The following is a 10612-nucleotide window of genomic DNA, read 5'->3' on the forward strand; positions in this document are numbered from 1 at the left end:
CCATGCAGAGCTGAAGGAATATTCAGGTCAACAGAAGTAAGACAGAAGGTTAGAATGTACTGGCACACAGTGTATGTATTACTGTAACACTACAAAAGCCTCATTTACATTGCTTTAAATTAATGAAAGCAGTCATAAGAATTAATGTAAGCTCTAGAAGTTGACCCAGTAGACGTTTTTCATCTGGAAATAAAATGCTTATATACATGCATTATATATACTATATACTTACTTATATATACTATATACTTACACAGATTTGCTGCTATACCAGCTCAGAATCTCATAATTTATCATAACTCTTCCACTGGAAATAGAAATATTATGGTCTAATAATACATTAAAATATAATATTTTTATAAATATATTATTTTTTATATATACTTAAAGACATATAAACACATATTTAAGAGCACACAAGTTGATAATATAGGAAGAAACAGACAACAGAGCCCCCCAGCCACTCTGCAATTCTCTGCACTCAGGCCCTTGTATCTGGAAAACCACAGATACAGCAAGCAGAGGTATTGCAGTTCCTTGATTATTCAACCACAAATTAAACCATATGTTATTTATAGCCAATAAAGTGCAAACAGACTGCACTTTTAATCATTTACTCTTAGCTTTTGTTTTGTGGCTTTGACGTGCGTAGTGACAGTATGGTACCAGTACATCTACCTATTCATTTTTGAGGTAAGAGTGATAAAAAGAGCACAGTTTCTGGTAGGAGTTTAAAATGCAGGCATTTAAATACAGCTTATTACATTTAGCAGTGTTAACATAATAATCTAACTGCAGGGAAAGATTAGAAATACATTTCATGTGAGCACTTAGATGCACAAATCCTCAGAAAAAATTCCCAATTTTTCCCTACTTGCTTTAATGCATTTCTCACAAGAAACCTGTAAGTTATGATACTTTTCAGGCTGTCAGCTTCATTAATAATTTTTCAATTTAAAAGAAGTACAGGAAGGACCGAACTGAGGTCAGTCCTTAGTCTACACAAGTCCTGTGTCGAAGTTGTGGAACACAGAAGAAAGTAGAGTCTCTGTGCCCAAAGCTCAAAACTCTATTGGACTAAGCTCCACTTGATTTGAACACTAGATTCAGAGAGCAAAAAGATTTTAAAGGATGATTAAATTCAGGATACATAAAACACTGACAGAACCTAAATTTTGAAGAAGAAAAGGAGATGGATGCATGCAACGGTTTTCAAATGCTGTCAAAACAGTGTCTGATACAAACTAGGTAATGTCAGCTGAAATCTTGACATCCAGCCCAGCAAGCCTTGCTCTCAGCCTTTAGCCAGGTCTCCAAGAGCCACATCTACAAGAGGTTCAAGTGCTGCACTTCGAGGCAGATCCAAGAATCTGAAGTACTTCAGGTACCAAATCCAGCAAAACTCCAGCACCTTGGGCTCCACCATGGAAAGCATAATGCTGACAGGATTACAAGGCACAAACGTACCACTGAAGCACAGCTGTGCCAGTACCGGAGGAGATATTCAGCCACTAAGCATCAATCAGACATGTTCCCACGCAACACTCTTATTTTTGACTTCCTGCCATAACCAATTTAATATTTCTGAAATATGTGTGTGGGCTTGAAGGTGCTGGGCCACAGAGAGTCTGTAGAAGCTGTCAGCACCTGAAAACATTGCTGGGGTCCCTTCAAGGCTGCTCACTGCAAACTGATAGCCTTTCTTCCCCTTACAGCAATGAAAGGCAGCACGTCTTACACTTCACTCTCATTACCTTACAGAGGCCCAGTGATTATACCACACATGCCACTGGCATTACAAACAACTTTTAATAGACATACAAGAAAGCTGAGGTAAAGTAAGTGTGACCATACTTTGCTGATGTTTTCAACATTTCAATTCTCCATGCACCTTCATGGCTCTTTGTTTGCTCAGCATGGGAGGCTGTGTTCTTCCACCTGATGGCCATTTCCATCTCCCAGTAATGTAAATTATTATTTTAACTTCTGCTCTTGAATTGTGGTGGAGACAAGAGGGAGCTGAGAACAATACTATCAGAAAGGTCAAACCTGGGAAGCGCAGACTTCCTACAAGATGCACAAGTCCTTAACTGGGTCACAACTCCATAGAAAAACTAACAAAATTGGACTGTTGTGCATTAGCTGTTCCAGAATAACTCCCCATATTGACTGTCTACTCAGTAGCTAATGCTGGCTTGTGCCGCTGTCTCTGACCTATTTATTCTTGAAGTCTAGTCAATTTATCTACATAGATAAAGCCCAATAAATTCTACTTTTACCATTAAGCTTGTACTTAGAAAATGTATACCCGTGGGCTTAACATTAAGCCTTGGCTTAAATCTATTCAGTTTCAACAATATCTTCTTTTTTGGCAGCTCCAGTGACATCAGAAAGTGGGCTAGATAATAATCATTATGATTTTCATTTTTACAGTATTTCGTCACATGAAAATGCAAACTATTATTTTGAGCCCTGACACAAGGTCTGTTTTGAATGAGGATGGGCATAAATGCCCTGAGCGTGTCCTTCCTGCTTCTGCGGGTTAGGCTGCCAGGGCCCAGGGCCAGCTTGGAAAGAGAAGAGCTGGTGGCCTTAGAGAAAGTTGTCATGAAGGGAGCCAGAAACCTCAGCAAGGGCTGCTCCTCCTTCCCCTAGGGCCTGCTTTTAAACGGAGGCTGTCCCACTGGGGCTACAGCATGAGATGTGTCTCAGCTGTGCTTCTGCACACCCACTGCCCCACTAATCTGGGTTTTGACCTCAGAGCTGCCATCTCAACCTATCTTCAGCCTGGCCACCCCACCCCTGGCCTGCCTGGCCATCATGGGATCATGGTTAACCCTGGTCACTATCATTAAGCATGACTGTGATGTGACTTCATGGCTTGACCTTGGCCCTGTATCATCACCATGATGATGGGGAGTCCCTGTGATCCCAGTAATGTGAAGAGAGAAGAAATACATTCAGTGCACTAGCAGACAGGCTCTTCCAAATGTAACGCACCACAAAGGTGCTCCTGGGTCTCCTTCTGCCCCACAGATGCTGTAGGAAATGCCCTGCTTTCAGAAAGAAGCACAAAGCTTTGGAGGAAAGGATTGACCCTCCATTAACACTGAAATTAGTTTATGATGAAAAGATAAGACAGAAAAGCCGGCAGGAGTCCAGACTCTGCCCTGTAGATGTAAAACTGGAGCAACTCCACAAACTTCATTTTAGTTACAGGGCTAAAAACGAAACAAAAAATGTCACAGGCTGCACCCAATCTGCATTGGCTGTTACCACCTTCTCCTCCTCAGCCCCAGTCAAGCTTGGCTCACGTCAAGCCCCAGTCCTTGACTCCAGGCCCCACCACAAGATAAGATTATTCAAAAAAACAGTGAGGAAGAAAAAACTTTATATGCAATTCAACTAATTTCATCTTTGGTTATAACACCGCAAGTCGAACAAAGGGAGTCCCGAAGTGGGATTATCACAGTAATTGTTTACCAAATGGAGTAAAGGTTTTAAAATTACAGTCTTCTGTGCCATTTTTGCTTCTACTCACACTTGTTTAGCGTATTAGCGCTTGAGGGCTTCAAGGACCTGTTTTCATAAGTGTTTACAAACCACTGAAGATGCCGGCGGCACAGTATCAGTAGTAAATAATAATAATAACTCCTCCACAAACAAGACAATAGAACATTTGGTCTCTGAAACATCTCGGGTGGAGTATCTCTTATGAAAGAATTTCTTTATTAATACTTTGTTCAGGGAGGGAGCTCCACTGGAACAACAATATACCCCAGTGGTGCTGTCCTGGTATCCTGCTGGCTCTCCTCACCCATGCAGCTTACGGGTATTTCGAGGCTGATGCTGAAAATTCTTTGTCATTATAAGGAGTTGGGCCCCTAATCTCGATCTCTAGATTGGTAACAAAGAAGTTACTCTTAAGTCTCCAAGAGGCTGTAAGAGGGTCAACAGGACCGCTTCTGCAAATTAGCCAGAACAAAGGCTGCAATGTTAGACCACTCAAACCATAAGCAAAACAAATGAATTGAAGCACCAAAAGGCTGCTTCTGCAACTCTACAACAAATGCCTTTCAAGGTTATGAATATAGAAAAACAGGAAAAAACACATTCTTCACACAGCATTTTACCCCCACTTTCTATTGCCAGATCCCCGAGAGCAAATGTCAGTAAAGAGAATACAGTAAGTAATTACTTGCAGCAAATGATGAACTTGGTAAATGATCTGCCATAAGGTAATAAGAACAGCAGCATTCCTGTAACAAGTATCTATGTCAAAATGATTTATTGTAGAGACTGTCTAGAACAAAGTAAGGAGGGGACTCATCATTCCCACAAGAATCACGTGTTGTTAATGGGTCATCAAGAGAGGAACAGCGAGTGGTGCAGACCACCAAATTTCTTTTGCTTTTAATCTTTAGATTTGAGGATAAATTAAAAAAAAACAACCCTCTGTTTTGCTGCCAAAAAGCATAAACCAACCTGGAAATAAGCAAAACAAATTAAAGCAAAGAGAATAACTGTTCTTCTCTCTCAAAAGCTTTATTTTCCTTTCCTCTTTTTTTTTTTTTTTTACAGTTCCCATTTATAGACAGTGGCTGATGCCTATGATATGTTCTAGTGCTCGTAATTAATTTTTTTCATTCTTTCATTCTTTTTCAGTAGAAACAAGAAAAAATTCCTTACACAATACAGTTATAGTTACTGCTTGAAACACGATCTACCAGGCAGACTGCTATTCGGGGCGGTAGGTCCATTTCACTGTTCAGTGGCTCAGTCTCTCAGGTACTTTTCAGTGTCTCATTTGAAAGTGAAGACAACAATATCTCATTCATTCTCAAGGATTAAGAAACTAAACCAGCACAAGGCTATTGTATGTAGTCACAATAGGCGCATTATATAAAACAGACAAATCTCCTAAATAAAAGTTATTAATTAAAGAATTCAGAGCTCTTCAGCCCTTTTAAATACATTCTCTGTTTATCCATAGCTCTTCTGCTTTATCCCCCAAATGTTTTTTCAACAACCTGCAAATGTACCAGCTACTTCTCCCCATGCCAGAGCCCCCCTACCTGCTGCCTCTTTTACGTAGCTGGATCCATGTCTCCAGGCTTCTCTCATCTCAGCTGTTTTTCCTGAACCCTGGTGCTGTTTCAGCAGTGGAGGTGCATCTCTACACCCAGCAATGAGACAGTCTGAAGCATCAGAACCCCAAAGCTGACTGGAAGGACACCTGCTTGGGCACTCTGCAGAGGGAGGAGCTGCCTTGGAGATAAAAGGCAGTAGCTCCACCTCTGTATCCCATAGCCTTATGCCCTGTTCCTAGCGCCAGCCTTCCTACAGAGGCTACCAATCTCTCTGCTACCTGTCAGGCTCTGAAGTGCTGTCCTGAGGAGACTGGAAGCAGCCCAGCCAGCCCCACTTGCCACCCTGCCCACTGGCTTCTTGGAGAAAGGAGTGAAGAGAAGCACCTACAGGTTTGTTAAGCCTCTGAGACCCGGGGGCTCTGCACGTAAACATCAGCCAACAATTCATTTTTAAAATTTCTGTCCCCAGCAGCTGCCAAAGAAAGCTTAAGAAAATGAGCCAGAAGCACCCTGAAGCCCTGAAACTAGAAGTTGAATAAGACCTGGAATGTTTTCATGTCATGATTTCCAGACATAAGGGAAGCTGACCCGTGGTGTTAATACCTGTACCCACAGCAAACATTCACTGTGTCCTTACGGCAACTGAATTGTTAGAGAGCCATCTGAACATGATATTGTCCTCTGAACACTCTGGATTCCTGCCTGTCTCCTCCTGGACATCTAACTGTAGTTGAAATACTTGGGAGAAGGAACCTGCTTCCACAAGCATCTGCAAAATCATCAGTTTCATTAACCAGGCTTACTAAAATAGCATTTAGTGACCAAGTTGGACTTTCATCTTAATATTGCAATTACTATTATGAAATAACGCATGTATACTGATATACAGGCCCTATATTCCATTTTTTCTCCCATGCCAACACTTAGGATAAATGTGGTTTTCTCCAAGTTGGTATTATGATTGAGACTGAATGTGATGAACAACAAAGAATACTGAAGCTGGGTGTTACCCAAGTCCAAAACTGATGTGTATTTTTTCTTATAAATTATTAAATGCGTGATTACTGTTAAGTTTCTACATTATTTTCAGAGTATATGGCTGTGAAAAGTCATGTGAGTTACATGAAAGCTGACTGTCGTTGCTTCTGTGAACGTGTTTCATGAGAGAACGAGTCAGGTACAGGTTGGTTTGCTGTTGGTAGTCAAAGGTACTGCTAAGAGGAGCCACGAGAGGGCCTAGAAAGGAGTAACAGCCAAAAAAGTGCAGTCCTGGGACTCTACAGCTCAGGGCACACCAGGACCTCAGTTCCCTGTCAGTAAGAAGGACAAATAAAGGTCCAACAGGTCATACATTTCATGTCTGCGCAAAAGGAAAAGCAAAATTTGAGAGGTCTTCCAAGCCAGGCACACAGATGTGCCTAAGTGTCCAAAAAGGTCACACATTCCCACTTCACACAAAATCTAGAGAAAAGGAGGTAGAGAGGGGCTATATAAAGTAACTAGCCTTTCACCAAAGAATGTCCTCAATTGTGTTTAAGTTCATGAGGACGTGGGCTGTCTAGGTGAAGAGAGGTCCAGTGGTTCTATCAAGTTTCCAGTGTATGTAAGCAGTAAGAACAAAAAAAATTCTGTATTTGTCTGATGACCTCACGGTTAGATAGCTGAAAGCTCAATGCACACAAGAAGGAATCTGTCAGTATTTCATGCTATACTGCAATACATTTGTGTTTATATGAAAATCAACTCCCTTGAACCACGACTGTCATTTGCTAGACAAGATAAGTCATGCAGGATGTCAGGATAGATCTTTTGATCTTTTTTTATTGATTTAATCTTTCAAATCTAATAGGTATTAACATTTGCTTATATAAAAAATGCAGCTCGAAAAAAAAATAGAAAAGCCTGTTCCTGCTTTTTTGATTCCAGAGTTGTATCTGGGAATGGATTTCAATTTTTCATTGATCTTTTAAGAGATTTGCAGACAGCTATGTGCTTGCTCATACAACATCAAACAGATGAGTGCAGTCATTAGAACATGACTTGTGGTCTGCCAGCAAACACTTCATTCCCTCTGTCAATCCAGTCCTGGTTGATTTATATAAGGACATGCTACATTGCAAACAAAGATGGTCACTGAACAAACTTGACCAGTGAGCCCACTGGTTATTATTCACTTGCTCCCTGGCCCTGCCCAGCTCCAACTATTTTTTTCCAAAACCATGATCAAGAGAAGTTTGAGGGACAATTCACTTCAGTGTCTTCATGTGAAAAAGTAATATTGATGGAGCTGTTCCTTATATTTCACAGGATCTCCTGTACGCCTGATTTCACTGATGGCATAAATGAAATAGCTTCAAAATCACACTTTGAAAGCATCCCAGGAGTGGTCTGCCACAGTGCTTAGGCGTTATTTTAAAACTTTCGAACTGAGAAACTGTGTACAAAGTTAATTATCAAAATAATCATAATAAGAATGACACAGAGCCAAAGTGGCAGGTATATAAGACCAGAAGGAGGAAATTCAATTTTGTTTAGAACCTCTGAAGCTCCCCGTGGTTATGTAGGAACTACAGGACTTCATCCTCCAGGGTGATCACTGTTATTACTTAGATTACAGTAGCACAGGGCAACACCACACAGACTGGAACCTGTCTGTTCCTGACGGGAGTCCCCTGGCCTGAAGAGTTTACAGTCTAAATGAGACCAGGTAGACAAGTGGAGTGAGAAAGAAAGTGTTTTTATTAGGCCCAGGAGAGATTAAGAAACTTGCCCAAGGACACGTACAAAGCCTTTGACGGATCCAGGAGTTTAACCTAGATTTCAGTATGGTGCCTTGATCATAAACACTTCATCTATCGTCTGCTCAACTTCTGAATGCCTCTTCAACTGAGATTTAAAGTGGACTCCACCTCAGTAAAGCATCACCAGAAATGCCCTCTTATACTATGTTTATTTTGTTAGCTTTTGCATAAAGAGAGACCACTTTGTCTCTCAACAAAGTCACAAGTACACAGATGGAGGAACAAACAGAAATCTCGTGGCAGGTGAAAGCCTTGAGTTCAAGTGTCTCTACAGCACTGAAAGCCTCACTGCATTTAATCCGGTTTTAAAGTCTCATGCAGTTTTAAACTTAAAACTATCCAGCCACGTAATTCTCCACATCCAGCAAATCATTCCTCCTTTTCTTGGTTATAATGGGTCACATGGAACAAATTAATCAAAGAAATTAATCAAAGAAAGAAAGGTAATGCCAAATTACGGAAGAAATAAATCCCCAAACTTAACGCAGTCTGGGTTCACATGCTGCAGGAAACTGACACAAGTGTTGACACATAATGTTTAACCGTGCCCATCATAAAATCCACTTGACTGAATTGTTACTCAGTAAGATTTCTTCTTGCAGGAAAGCATTATAGTTGTGAAAAGTAACATGCCCACTTGTGAATCTGAGCGGACGCTGCCTTCCACTTGCACACTGCCCACAAGGCACCTCAAGTCTCATCTGGAGGAAGAAATTATAACCTTTCCTAACAAACAGCTCATTTTCCAGCATAATTCCTTATTAGTTCCTTGACTTTTGCTTTCATTACCAACACAAATAGCTTTGGTGATTGCACCCAGGGGAGACAGGAGCTAGAAACAAGGTCGAGACTGTTCTGTTTCTTCACATCGGTCATATAAGATGTTGTGACTTCTGTCCTTGAATGCAGAGGGAATTCAGTGAAGTAACTTGTAAGAGCCTTGTTTTCCAACAGCTGCCCAGATCGACTCCGAGATCTGCCTGAGAGCTGTGCCACGTTTTCCTGCCAGGTCCTTCAAACCCCACTGTGTCGCTGCCCCCCAGAATCCCAGCGCTCCGCTCCTACCCCCCCGCCAGTGACACGGGGAGCGGCAGAAGCAGCCTTTCCTCCTCTTCCTCCGCGGGGCAGGAGAGGACCAGCGGGGAGCAGCAGCCGTGACTCAGAGGCGCCTCTGTCCCAACATGCGTCTCCCAAACGCCCCGATACGGCAGCTCCGGGGCTGGGGGGGGGCAGGCGCAGACCCTTCCCCGCCCCTGTCCCTGCTCTTCTCTGCAGTTCCGGCCCCTCCGTCCCTCCGATGCCCCGCGCGGGTACGGTGGGAAGCGATAGGAAACCGTGGGAAGCGATGGGAAGTGATGGAAAGGGGTGGGGAGCGATAAGAAGTGATGGGGAGCGATGGGAAGTGAAGGGGAGCGATGAGAAGTGATGGGGAGCGATGGGAAGTGATGGGGAGTGACAGGGAGCGATGAAGAGCGATAGGGAGTGATGGGGAGCGATCGGAAAACGTGTCAAACGATGGGAACCAACAGGGAGCGATGAGATGCAGTGGGGTGCAAATGGGAAGTGATGGGGAGCGATGGGCAAACGATGGGAAGCAACAGGGAGCGATGAGATACAGTGGGGTGCAAATGGGAAGTGATGGGGAGCGATGGGAAACGATGAGAGAGATTGGGAGCGATGTAGAATCATAGATAGAATCACTAGGTTGGAAAGGACCAACTGGATCATCGAGTCCAAGCATTCCTAACAATCGCTAAACATGGAGCAACGAGGAGCAACGGGAAACAGTGGGAGAGATGGGGAGCGATTGGAAGCGATAGGAAACGATGGGGAGCGACGGGGAGCGATGAGAAACGACGGGAAACAATGAGAGAGATGGGGAGCGATGGGGAGCCACGGGAAACAACGAGGAGCCGTGGGATGCCATGGGGAGGGCGTTAATCGGAGTACCTGACTCTGTCCTTCTCAGCCCGCCGGAGCTCCGAGTCTCTCTGCAGCACCTGGAAAATCGCTTTGGCTTCCTCCTCGTTCAAAAAACTGAGATCTGGCCCCCGAGGCGCTGCGGTCATGGCTTTGGTTCTTGCCGGGGCGGCGGAGGGAGGGAAGCGGGTAACGCTGAGCCCCGCGGAGCCCCGAGCGGCGCCCGCATGGCCGAGCCCGGCAGCAGCCGCCACCTCGGCCCCACGGGACAGCCTTCCTCCTGCGGAGCCACCGCCCTGCCCGGCCGCTGGGAGACACCCACTGGGGCGGGGAGCCCGGGCACGGCGCCTAGGAATGGTTCGGGGTGGAAGGGAGCTTAATATCATCCAGTTCCACCCACCCTGCCATGGGCAGGGACACCTCCCACCAGACCAGGCTGCTCAAAGTCCCATCCAACCTGGACTTGAACACCTCCAGGGATGGGGCAGCCACAGCTTCCCTGGACAACCTGTGCCAGTGCCTCACTACCCTCAGCGTGAAGCATTTCCTCCTTATGTCTAATCCAAATTTCCCCCTTTCCGATTAAAAGCCATTCCCTCTCATTCTGTCACTCCATACCCTTGTCAAAAGTCCCTCCCCAGCTTTCTTGTAGCCCCCTTCAGGTACTGGAAGGTCACTCTAAGATCTCCTTGAACCTTTTCTTCTCCAGGCTGAACAACCCCAACTCTCTCAGCCTGTCCTCGGATGGGAGGTGCTCCTGCCCTCAGGTCATCTTTGTAGCCCTCCTCTGGACCAGTTCCA

General features: G+C 44.2%; 1 protein-coding gene across 2 annotated transcripts in view; it reads right to left on the reverse strand.

Moving 5' to 3' along the window:
- The window catches only part of EXPH5 (exophilin 5), a 38878-nt gene extending 28764 nt beyond the window's left edge, over window positions 1-10114 (reverse strand). The window contains exon 1 of one of the 2 annotated variants that reach the window (XM_054051374.1): window positions 9842-10114. In XM_054051374.1, the coding sequence (XP_053907349.1) occupies window positions 9842-9960 (119 nt within the window). In that variant the 5' untranslated portion in view covers window positions 9961-10114. Of the gene's footprint in view, window positions 1-5075; window positions 5209-9841 lie in introns of those variants that run through there. The other variant, XM_054051384.1, reaches the window with a different exon arrangement.
- Between the last annotated feature and the right edge of the window lie 498 nt (window positions 10115-10612).

Source organism: Cuculus canorus, chromosome 1, assembly GCF_017976375.1.
Source record: "Cuculus canorus isolate bCucCan1 chromosome 1, bCucCan1.pri, whole genome shotgun sequence".
Lineage (NCBI taxonomy): Eukaryota > Metazoa > Chordata > Aves > Cuculiformes > Cuculidae > Cuculus > Cuculus canorus.